The sequence below is a fragment of the Carya illinoinensis genome, chromosome 12 (genome assembly GCF_018687715.1).
Source record: "Carya illinoinensis cultivar Pawnee chromosome 12, C.illinoinensisPawnee_v1, whole genome shotgun sequence".
Lineage (NCBI taxonomy): Eukaryota > Viridiplantae > Streptophyta > Magnoliopsida > Fagales > Juglandaceae > Carya > Carya illinoinensis.
This window is the reverse complement of record NC_056763.1, coordinates 3,055,794-3,068,960: the sequence shown is the minus strand read 5'-3', so window position 1 is coordinate 3,068,960 and position 13,167 is coordinate 3,055,794. Positions and strand designations below refer to the sequence as shown.

General features: G+C 39.8%; 1 protein-coding gene across 1 annotated transcript; it reads right to left on the bottom strand.

Annotated features, from left to right (window-relative positions):
* Positions 1–299: 299 nt before the first annotated feature.
* LOC122289438 (protein PAT1 homolog) lies at positions 300–12,888 on the bottom strand. Its single transcript, XM_043096415.1, has 6 exons — positions 12,640–12,888; positions 12,412–12,541; positions 11,558–11,703; positions 5,654–5,710; positions 4,370–4,433; positions 300–3,003 (listed from the first exon to the last, which is right to left on the bottom strand). The coding sequence occupies exons 2-6, from the start codon at positions 12,491–12,493 to the stop codon at positions 869–871; spliced, it is 2,484 nt and encodes an 827-aa protein (XP_042952349.1). The 5' UTR covers positions 12,494–12,541; positions 12,640–12,888; the 3' UTR covers positions 300–868.
* Positions 12,889–13,167: the final 279 nt, after the last annotated feature.

Below are 13,167 nucleotides of genomic sequence, written 5' to 3'. Positions count from 1 at the left end.
AGCGGTTCTTCCCTTAGTAGAGAGCTACCGGCATTTCTTCCGTGGAATAAATGCTAGGGCTGGTCTAACGTACAGCTCCAAAATTAACATCAGTAGACCCTTTGCTGTATTTGCCAGTATACAACAAACTTAGAATATACATAATACTTACAGTACAACCAACGAACAAAATATGGGACAGTTCTTGAAGGAATGAGAGGCACTGTTTTTCAGTTCGAAAACATCCCAATAATAAAAATAATAATAATAAAACAATTATCCATTATCACCCGCCGGGGGCGGGGGTGTGTTGTCTTCAGTTTCAGAACTTAATATAATAATAATATAATGAAAACCATTTCCAGTCAGGAATAGAATAGCATGCACTCTCTTACAAGTTGAGGTGAACATAAAACCAATCCCACATCCTTTGTTTAATAATAGGAAAGGAAAATGGGGACATCAACCTCTACCTAAAATCTGTACATACTAATTACCTATAACTCTTACTACTATTATCATCTGGACCACCACAGAGCATGAAAATAAGCTCCATCCTCAAATTCACAAAAGAAAAAACGAAAAGACGGAATAAAAACAATAGCCCATGAGCGAGAAAATAATTGCAGACTCAAGACATAATTATACCGAAGGGCCTGCTTAAAAGTTTTCTCAGAGCAGCAGAGAATGAAAGATGCAGCAAAAACAACTAAACATATAAAAACCTAACGGACTAAACCACTCACAAGTAGATTCCACTTTCACATAGCTGCCATGTGAAGATCTTTTTTGCATGGAAAGCATGAGAGAAGATCATGGGTCCCTTGATGTATACCATAACTTCCCTTTTCCAACAGTGCTCTCTACTGGATATCCAAGCAACTTTCTGTCAACCCAGCACCGACTCCGAATTCATGTGACCAGAACTCCCACTATTACTGTTTAATCCAACTACAGGCATCGAGCGCTGTGCGAAATCCATTAACAGCTTCTTCTGGTTCTCATCGGTGTGAGGAAGACTTGCTCGTAACAGCTCAACTGGCATTTCCTTACTGATAGCTCTAGCTGCATCTGACCCAAAAGTAGACATATTTGATGGAGCTTGCATAAGCAATGACTGCATAATACTATCATATTTATTCATGCAGTACTTGGTTAGAAGGCCAAAGAACTCATCAAATGAGGCCTGCCAAAGTGACCGATTAGTTATATTGTAGCTGCTAGCAGCATGAGGATCGGTTAAGAGTTCAGTTGCCCTCTCGAGAACAGACTTAAGAATCAGGGAAGCCCCGCCTCCAGCCGAGCTTCCAAGAGGACGAAGTGGGGGCTGCTCTAAGGAACAAACTACTGCTGCCAGACAGGCACTGATTGCACTAAGATCCATGCCATGGACACACAGGGAAACAACCCTAGCAAGATTATCTGTTGTTTCTGCTGCAGCTGGATCAGAGGGAAGGCCACCAAATAAGAACCTTAAATGACGGAATATTGCCATGCAGACTATTCGCATGAGCTCGCCTGCAGGAAAAAGAAGCTGTAGATACCGTGCAAGGAGCTTCCGCCCCTTGGGAAGAGAAACCAACCGTAAGAAAACAAGATCATCCTTGTGAGCAAGGCCAACTGTGTTTCCATTTTTGCCGAGTGGGTCCACCAATTGAAGTGATGCTGCCAGCCCTTCCAGCAAGACTTGCCGCCTCCGTCTTAACTGGGCCCCACCATCTTGGAGCTGATTGAACCGTAAGAAACGGTCAATATCATCCACATCAAGAAGAAGACATAGGCCATCCTCGATCATGACCCGGGCTGCAAGCATTGGCTCTTGTTCAAGGGGCTTCTCCAAAACTTTTTGTTCAGAGCTGCCAGCAACAGACATATTCGGAGGGTCAACTTCAAGGAGTGGACGAGGTCGACGAATTGATGAAAATGAAACCCTCCCAAGAGCATCAACTTGGAGAAAAGCATGTGGTTCAGAATTAGCACGAGCTTGAGGAGGAAGATCCCTCACTTGAGTTGGGCAGAAATGATGTTTCAGCTTCGCCCCAGCAGATTTTTTTGCAAGGCAAGCCTGGTGGTAATAGTCATCTACATAGGGGTCATTACTGTGCGTTGCAGCAAGCTGCATTCTAAGGATACCCTCTATTTCATCGGATGTCATATACTTCGATCGAAACTGCGGCCACCCACTATCACTCCTGTGGCTACTGGTATCAAAGCCCTGATGGGGAAACCTAAGATTCACTCTCCCTTTCTGAGCTGATTTCAATCTTTGATCTCTCATTAGATCAGGAAGGCCAAGCATTGCTTCAAACTTGCCCATTAAGGGAGGACCTGGAGAAAGTTGAGGGTTATATAGTTGTGACTGAAACCCCGATAAATGGCCGAATGACGGCTGAACAGGATGATGCAGCCTATGCTGTGGCGGCTGTGGCTGTGGCACTACTTGTGGCGGCATTAATCCATTCTGATGGGGTAACCGTTGTGGCAGCAAGTTGTTCACAAGGCCGGAAGGATCTCCATGATAAAAGTTGGACTGGGTAACCCAGTGGCTTGGTGGTCGGCTATTACCTGAGAGACTCTGACTAAACTGAGGCATATTTCCTCCAAAATTCAAACCGTGTTGTAAACCAGTCAACTGCGGCTGAGAATTAGAGAAGGGGGAGAGAGTTGGTGAAGATAATCCCATCTCAGATCTACCAGCAAGATATGGGACATTCAGATGGCCTGGGTGGTGGTTGGGTGAACCCTGTGGAGACCTGCCCCCAGGGGGAGGATATGAAGTAAAAGAAGATTTTGGTACTGGAATTGGCTCGCTGGAGACATGCTGGAGGTGATGGTTTTGGTGATGCTGTTGTTGTTGCTGCTCAGGGTATGAAGACGTTCTGTACAAAGGCTTTGATTCAGCAAGACAATTGGTTGGCTGTGATGACCATCGTTTGCCATCCTGAGTGCTTTCAGAGTCCAATACGTGTGGATCCAACCAGTAAGGAAAGTCATCCCCTTGTGCCCATTCGGCAGCAGATGAACCTGCAAAGTCACACAAAAGGAAAATAAGTTCAATTGCCAGAACCACGTGGGAGTAAATGTACTGTCAAATTGCCATATAAATAACTCAGATTTGGCCAAATCAAGAAAAACAGGTTCCATCTTTTATCATCCCCAAAAAAGCTTGATTTACCTGCTTACTGGCATAACCAATAATTTAACAGCCACTTTAAATTGCCAGAAAAAATGGAGCATGTAGTTAGTCAAAATAAAAGGTGACATAGTGCAATGCAATCCATTTGTGATCATGCAATGCAACAGCTCTTTCCTTAGTACACAGCTAAGAATCCTTGGTTGCTAAGGAGTGTTGAAGTTTTGCAGTCAAGGAAGCAAGGCTGTAGTATGGTCATGGCCTTCATGTTTTTTTAGTCAGCATATGATCATGCCCTTGATGTTCAAGTTGGAATGATTTGTTTGTTAATGAAATTTCATCTATTACATGATATGTTATGGAAGTAAGGTTTTGCAGATTCTTTAATAGGATTTGTGTGCCATATTACATGTAATGAATTTGCTCACGGTACGGCTAATATGATATGCTTGTGTAAAATGTTTTACTATTTGATATCTATTTACTGATTATTCAACTCATATATTTGCTTTTATGTTTTAGATGTTCCAACTCTTATGTTTCAACTACATTTCCCATATGAGTAGATTGGCTTTTCAAAATTTATACCCATAACTAAACTCAGAGCATCACTCTCCAGAACTATATCGGCTATCCCAAGTGGGACACAAGTTGCAGACCCCTCAACATGGCAAGCAGCTCTATATCCTCTGCTTCATTCACAGCCAACCAAGCAGGTAATCCAAGAACCACAAACCAAATTACATTTAAGACGATAATTGAAGCAACCAACAACTAGTAAACAAATGTTAGTTGTCAAGTTTTCAACCTAGAACAAAGTAACACATGATGTATCACTAATCCCCAAAATGTGGCGACTAATACAGACCGATGTGTAGGAAAAATTAGATACTGCCCAATGGTTCACATTGCTCCCACCAAAATTCACATACATTGCACGGGGCAAAAGTCCATACCAATATTTTTAACATGCAGAAAAACGATCCATAAACTACACCAAATCCAAAGAAATTTGGTTTATATTGCATCCCAATTAGCATTCTGGTCTCGACTTATAATGAAGTTCCACAAGATGTAAATAACCAAGTACGAGCCACATAACACTACCTAATAAAACTTACATAAACTGAAAGAAGTCACAGGAATTACGGAAAAAACAATGAGCTCCAATGATTTATGTCAAATTACTTTTTCAAAAGAGAAATTGAACTATTGTAAATTACCAAGTTTGATTCTATAGGAATATAGTGCGCTCACCTTCTCTGGATCCCCTATCACCAATGATACCTGTGCTTCTTGATCCACTAACAACCTTGTTCAACTGAAACAATAGAATAAACTTTGATTATACAACAAGAAAGCTGCATAAATCATCAGAGTATACGACAAATCTAATTATAAGAACATACCGCAGTCATTCCCAGACAATATGGAAACATCACACTAGTGAGCTAACAACTAAACCAAATGCTAAAATATCATGCATGAACTTCAGTTTTCCTTCAAACCTACCATTTTAATGGAATCATCTTTAACATAAAGTACTAGTTTTATTATAGAGGCATGCTACACAGCAGCCTCACACCCAACACACCAATATTTTTTTAAGTGTAAAATGAAAGAGGGTAAAAAAGTAGAATCACATTTTTTTAGTGGTGTGAAAAAGTGTAGGCTGCTGTCTAGAATTTTTCTTTATTATATTCAACACCACCCCCCCCCCCCCCCCCCAAAAAAAAAAAAAAAACACCCACCTAAAAAAGGGGCCAACATAAATTGAAAGCCTACAACTGCATTCCAAAATCTCTAAGAGCACATAGAACTAGAAGAACAGCACTTCTTCACATATCTGGGCAGAAGGCACTGACTCAAGATATAAATGAGAAAATAGATACGACAGATGGGCTACTAGTTTAGCACTTTATGCACCGATAGGCACATAACATCCTAACTTATATCTTCATAACCACACTAGAACTGGAGGTAATGGAAAACCCAAGCTAAATGCTACTGAGGTTGGTGCATTCTAGAACAAGCATAAAACATTTAGGAATATCCATTCCAGGCCCAAAAAAAAGGCAACCAATAAGGAAAGAAGTCATTCCACTTCTTGACAGGATAGTCGAAAAGTGTGATACAAGCACAATCATCCATATAACTACAGCTGAATAAATGTTAGAAGTTTCTGGCACCACCATATGTTAAACATCATCAAATAATCCTTCAAGTTCTTAATATGCTTGCCCTCCCCTACAAGACCTTATATTGAAAATATGTATTCCTCAAACTATTTTTTTACATGAGAATTAGATAAAGGATGTAGGTATTCTGTATCACAAACTGCAAGAGGTGTGGCAGGCATCCTATACTAACAAATCTGCAAAAATGGGAGCCATTGTGACCAATCTCCAGGCACAAGCAATAATGTCGATGATAGTATCTCAAATGCATCTTTCACAAATAAACAGACATATGCCAATAACTATAAATACATAAGATAAGATTCCACTCTTGTGACAGCATAATCACTTCCAGTAAACTGACCTTTGAGAAAGTACTGGCAAGATCGTCAATATCAGACAAAGATTGTAAATTCTCACCCTGCAAATCAAGATCGAAGAATTAATTCCACTGTAGAAAATACTTATGCTAGAACGCAACGATATTTTTTTATTTAAATTCTAATATCACATTATTTTAATAACTACTACTGCAAACAATCAATGGCAAAAGAGTGAAACAAATAGACGTATACAAACAAAAGTTTGTAATACACGATTTTTTTATCAACTAGTAATATATAAGATTCATTGTAGTGAGCCAAAATAAAGTCCACATCCAAGATCATACTAAAAAAAAACCTAGTCAATGATACAGTTGAAGCCCCTTTGAATCATTATAAAGGGCTTGTAACTTCTCCTACCAATCAAAGTGAGAACCCTTTGCCACCTTCCCCCAGAGTATTAAAGGTTTTTTTACAAGTACAATCAAGAGTATTATAATCTCCCCCCTCTTAAATCCCCAATGTCCTCGTTAGGCAATTCCATCATATAGGTGGAATGGCTTGAGTCCCACTTTTATGGGGTTTGCCTCTAATATCATTTCGAAAGACTAAAAGAAAGCTCAAGCCATATCTGAGCCCATGCTCCAAAACAACTGGTCAATGATACAATTGGAGCCTCTTGGAATTATTATAAAGGGCTTGAAATTCTCCCTCCTAAGCGATGTGGGAAACTATTCACCATTTTCCTAAACAAAACCAGGAAAATTACACTCCCTTTAAGACAACCAACCACATCATCATAAAATAATGAATATTAAAGATTCCACAAAATCAATCCAATGAACCTACATCAAAAGGCATACAAGAAGCCTAAGGCCCCGTTTGGTTATACAGATGAAATGAGATGAGATGAGATATTTTAAATAGTAATGAATAAAATATTGTTATAATATAATTTTTTAATATAAAATTTGTATTGGGATTTGAAAAAGTTAAATTGTTTATTATATTTTGTATGAGAATTTGAAAAAGTTGTAATAATGAGTTGAGATGAAATTTTTGGTTTTTGTTAACCAAACAGGGCCTAAATGCTTCTTTTGCAATGATTACTCACCCAAAATTAATACTTCACTTTGGTTGAAGCGGAAGGGGAGGCGAACAAGGTAGGAAACTAAGGGCATGTTTGGAAATAATATTCAACTCATCCCATCTCATTTCCTTCCCAAATATCACTCAAACACAAATACTTTCAAACTAATCATTACAACTTTTTTCAAACTAATCATTACAACTTTTCCAAACTTACAAACAAAAAACAATGCAACCTTTTCAAATCCCAAAACAAAAATTATATTCCAACAATATTTTAATTTCTAATATTTTTTATTCAACATTCTCTCTCCTTTCCCAAAACCCCATAAAATATCATAACTCAAACCATTTTACTACTATTCATAAACCATTTTACTACCATTCACAGATTTTTCATCTCATCTCATTCTTCAAGCATCCCCTAAGACACCTTCATGATTATGCACACTATTGCCCTATGCTTTACGAAATATATTTGCCAACGTCCTTTTTTATTGATAAACAATTTTCGAACATGTTATAACATAAGGCCAAGGAAAAATTAAGCAAATGGATGTAAAAAACACCTACAAATGCACGTGAAATTAGTGCTACAAATCTATTGTCATTCTTGATGGGCAGCTGATCAATAGTTATATCTATTTGAATCATGTTATCTTTTAATGAAAATAGACAAGCATGGTTCTTTACATCAAGAGCTTCCAGAAAATAAATTTTTTTTCTTTGAATATTTTCTTTTTATAAGTATAAAATTATTAATATCAATAGGTGTAACCAAATACAATGGTGTATACAAGAGAGAACACCTAGCCCATAATAAAGTACCCCTAATGACAAGTCCATCCAATATACACCAAGCCCGATTGGGACAAAACGCTCCTCCCCACAGCAAAGCAAATCACCGTAACTACCCCAACCCCTTGTTTCCACAAAATTAAGACACCACAAACTCCCTTAGAAGCTCCATTCTACATACTACACCCGAAACTAATACTACAACAATTCCTACAAGAATGTAGGAAGATTTCATGCCCTCCCTCTAGTCCTCCTTGAACTACCTCCCTTGGAGTCGTCGTTGATTGCCCAAGTAAGACGCTTTAACTCCCTGCTCTTATTAAATCTTGATTTTGTGTCAAGTAAGTGACCCGCCTCAATAGCAGTGAGTAGTGCTATGAATTGGTCATCAAAACCTCCAAATGTAATCCCAACACACTGTGTATTTCATTAAACCTTTTGCAGGACCCAATCCGATGATGAACCAACTAAAGGAGGAAGAGATTTTTTTTTTTTTTATAAGTAAAAGATTTTATTGATCCACGTAAATAGGCAAAGCCTGAGTACACAGAGAGTATACAAAGAGAGCCTAGTTACAAACTAAGTGCTGCGAATAGTAGCATAAAACTCGTGAAGACTTGTTCCATTCAATACAATAGAAGACACCCAAAGTATTAGGGTATGAAAGAAAAATGCCCTGAAACCATCTAGGGAGCATTCCTTGTTCTCAAAATAGCGTCTATTTCTTTCGATCCATGTGCACCACATTAAGCATAAAGGTACCATCTTCCAAACAGCAGTTATCTGACGATTGCCCCTTATCCCTTGCCAACAAGACAATAAATCAATCACCCTCCTAGGCATAACCCATGCGATACCAAGCCTGAATAGGATTTCATCCCACAAGGTCTTAACTACTTCGCAGTGAAGAAGGAGGTGGTCCACAGATTCACTGTCGTGTTTGCACATGAAGCACCAATCCAATAAGTAAAGTCCACGCTTTCTTAACTTGTCTATAGTCAAAATTTTACCATGAGAAGCCACCCATCTGAAGAAAGCTACCTTGAGGGGAACATTGCACCTCCAAATGCTCTTCCACGGGAAGACGTTGCAAGGGTCGTTTGTCAAGGCCTTGTAATAAGAACGGACTGAGAATTTCTTTTTTCCTGTGCATGTCCAAAGTAAGTTGTCCTCCCCTCCCGCCCTTAGCTTCATTTCATATAATGCGCTGTAGAAATCAGTGATGACTCCCACCTCCCAATCCTGGGCAGCTCTAGAGAATCTCACAGACCACTGGATGGAGTCAACAGCACTGCACATATTATCGGCTACCGAGGAACCCTGATCAAAAGCGATCCTGAAAAGAGAGGGGAAAGCATTTTTCAGAGCGACATCCCCACACCAAATGTCATGCCAAAAACGGGTGCACGTGCCTCTTCCCACCGCAAATTTGCAGGTACCAAGAAAGTTATTCCATCCACTCCGAATAAATTTCCAAACTCCCACGCCATATGTCCCTCCTGCTTCTTTGGTACACCAACCTCCCCAGATACTCCCATATTTGGCATCTAAGATGTTCCTCCAAAGAGCATCTCCCTCGAGATGGTACCGCCATAACCATTTTCCCAGGAGTGCCTTGTTGAAGGTTCGCAAATTTCTTAAGCCCAACCCACCAGAAGACAACGGAGTGCATACTTTATCCCATTTGATTAACATTTCTTTGCATCCTCTAACCCACCCCATAAAAAATCACGGAAAATCTTCTCTAGTCTATTCGCCACCCCTGCAAGCACAGGAAATAAAGAGAGGAAATAAGTTGGAAGGTTAGAGAGCGTGCTCTTAATAAGCGTGATTCTTCCCCCCTTGGACAAGTAAATTCTCTTCCACCCTGCCAGTCTGCTTTCAATTTTCTCAATCATCCCTTCCCACATTGCTTTAGATTTATGAGAGGCTCCCAAGGGAAGTCCAAGGTATTTCATAGGCAAGAGAGAGACCTTGTAGCCCAAGATGGCAACTACCTCACTTAAGTTGATGACCGAGCTAACGGGGACTACCTCTGACTTTGCTAAGTTCACCTTGAGGCCAGAAACAGCTTCAAAGCAAAGAAGAAGAGCACGTAGGAATCGAAATTGGTCTAGATTCGAATGGCAGAAAATCAAGGTATTGTCGGCAAAGAGGAGGTGGGAGATTGTCAAGCTTCCATGAGGAGAACCACCTACCGAGAAGCCCGAGATGAAACCGCTTTTCACTGCCCCTTCCAACATTCTGCTCAAGACATCCATTACAAGAATAAAAAGAAGTGGGGAGAGAGGATCCCCTTGTCGCAGACCTCGAGAGCTATTGAAGAAGCCTTCCGGAGTGCCATTGACCAGGACCGAGAATCTAACTGTTGAGATACAATGCTTTATCCACTGGCACCATCTTTCCCCGAAACCATACCTACCAAGGATATACAATAAGAAGTCTCAGTTCACATAATCAAAAGCCTTTGTCAAGGGGACAACATCTCCCCCAGACTCAACTCCCAACTGTACACCAGCCCCTAAACATCCCTCCTCGCAAGGCACCAACGACAAGCCCAAAATTTCCTCCACACCATCCTCTGCATTCAAATGCCATACGTCCTCAACAGCACCCTTGTTACTGTCACAAGATGCCTAAAGAGATACCAAAAAATTTGTTCTCTTTGTCATGAGTGGTGAGGCCATGGTCACCATTGGATGTTCTGGGTTGGCGACTAACCCACAAATTTCCTTCAGCTCCGACTTGGGTGCCGTCGCTTCATCGGCAAGAACTGGAGATGCGTCACCCCCCAGCAATCCACTCTGTGCCACTTCTGCAGACCCTACATCTCCCTCAAACCTTAGCGTCACACTCAGCTCCGGTGAGGGTGCCATCGTTTCTTCGGAGAGAATGCTGACATGTGGCAAAGGGCATTCCATTCCGGCTGTCTCTACGTCGATACCCAACGCAAAACCCACTCCGAATGGGACTTTTTTCCTTTTGACCCTCCACACTCTTCTGGATTTGGTTATAGGGACTAGGCCGAACACGACTTTCTATTTTTCCTTTATCTGATTTTAACTGATTCAAGCCTATCTTGGACTCCCTCTTATTGGGCCTTACAACCCTATTACCTCTGGCTGAAAGCAAAGTCTATTTTCGTAGATAACAAAAAAACCGCTGCCTCGAACTTGACAAGTTGGTTTTTGATCTCCTTCAACATACTGAGCATCTCTCTTTCAGCCATATTGCCATAGTCAAACTCCTGCTGGTTCTAACCTTGCGTGGTCTGCATTAAATGCACTTTGCACTTTGCTTTAATTTCCAGAAGCATTTTTCCTTGGGCACTTATAGTTGCATTAAACATGCTTTTAAAACAATGAAATCAATGGAAAAAAGTGTATGCAAAGACTGACACAAGCCTTCTGCTGTGTCACACCTTATTTATGCAATAATATTTTAAGTTGAGACATGCATCCAAGAAAAAAGGCCTCATAAGGGCAGAAAGAGGCAGTTAGACTGTGCGGTGCAACACAGAGACTCCATAGGCGGCATCGTTTCCTCACTCAGCATGGGGATTTTTGAAAAGTAAGCCTAGATATTAATAACTATGGTCTTGAGCAAGTTGACGTTTTTGGCATGCAACTTAATCAATTAATGTTGTACTAACCAAAAACTCTCAAATCTTGGAACACACCAGCAAAAAGAAGAGTAAGAATAAAGTATGCTACGAAATATTATTAAAGAACACTCAGTTTTAGATGCCATACTCCTACAAGCCAAAATTGCACGGGCCATCTTTCAAACCTCTCCTAGTTTTTGGATAGATAATCAAGAAATTTTATTCATATAAGTAGGAAAAGCTAAAGTACACGGAGTATACATAAGAACCAACCTCTCCTAGTTTTAATCCAGGACTCCAAAGCACAGAATATACAAAAAAAAATTCACATTCCAAACAAATGGTTTCAAGTATACTATTTGACTATTCAAACCATAAATAGAAGGTGACACAGCACAAAAGATGTACAGAACAGACAGGAAAGAAATTAAAAAAAAAAATAAAGTCACATTACCTCTTCTCTATTGTACAGAAATTCTTCCTCGTCTATCCCAACTGTAGGCAAACCGACCTCCTCCTCTTCTAATCCCCCCAACTCAACTTCCTCAACAACATCTTTACCAAAGAACGCATATTGTGATGCATCAAATACTGTGTCTTCTGCATTACAAAAGGATTCAAGTTAAAAAAATAATAAAAAAATAAAAATAAAAAGCCCTTCATTATCCATATATAACTTGTAAAAGCAAATTTAATTCTGAATACAAGAAGATATTCATAGAAGCCAAACAACAGAAATACATGCGCATAATAAACATTATTAATCACAACAGGCAACAGACCAATAAAAAATCCTCATATGCATACATAGAAGGCAATCAAAAGGTTTGTTTTAGCTGACCCATGTCTCTTTCCCATACCTCTTGAACTACTTTTAAATGCAAAGATGCTCGGAATTTGATCAAAACTTTTCTTATTTTGACTCACAACTATAGTAAAGCACATAGTTGTTAAAACCAAAGACCACAATCTCATTTGCTTGACAAGAAATCCTAGTTAACTATGAACAAGTAGTTAGGCAAACAAAGAATGGTGCAGCAGCAACGTAAGATAAGAACAGCAAAATATTTAAGAAACCACCAAACCGAACCTTATACTGCTATTCATATCTGACTCAGTTTACGATCCCCGTTCAAATTATACACACACATACACACATCTTGGGATCGCGCAAGAAGCTTTCATATCTTGCATTCCTTGATTTTAGTAACGGAACAGACAGGTAACCAAAACCAGATCCAGTAAAAAGCAAATAGAAAAGCTGAAACCGGGGCTAATTATATCAAAGCTAATAAAACGTAGCAAGACCTGCGGAATTATCTCCGAATTGCTCACGATCTTTAGGATTGGAAGGCTCTTCAAGACTTCCACCAATACAAAACCCATCCATCCCTACGAGATTCTGTTTCTTCTACAATTTTTTTATTTTCCTTTTGTACTGTAACAAAAACTCAAAAATGAAAAACCCTAAAACAACAACTAAAGGTAAAGAAAAGATGTTAAAGAATCGAAATCTGAAGAAGCAGCAGTAGAAACCCTTAATAGCGAAACAATCTTTCTAGGGTTTCTGCAGAGATGTAGGACGCAGATGAGAAGATCCGTAAGGCGACTTGGGTACGGTAGAGCTAAGTCTCGTCAATGAAATTTGTGGGCTCGGAATCGGAGAGAGAGAGAGAGAGAGGAACCCTAAATAGGGATAAGGATGGTCATATTGTTTGTTGTAGATAGGGAGAATAGAATAGGTTGGACAGTTGGGGGGGGGGGGGGGGGGGGAGAGAGAGAGAGAGAGAGAGGAGTTACGGTGAATTTGTTGTTGTGGTGGTCGTGGAATTGTGAGTATAATAGTAGAAGTGATTTTGATGTGGTTGTGCCTGGAATGAACGAGTTGGCGGTGAGGTGTGGAGGTGATGCTTACATTACGTGCGAAAGGGTAATAAAATCATGAATGAAAAGGAGATGCATCCTTCTTTCTACCTTTTCTCTTGCCTTTTACTTTTCCTTATTTTTTGCCCTTTTGCTTATTTATCTGCTTTTAACTACTTGCATTTTTTTTTAACATCTATC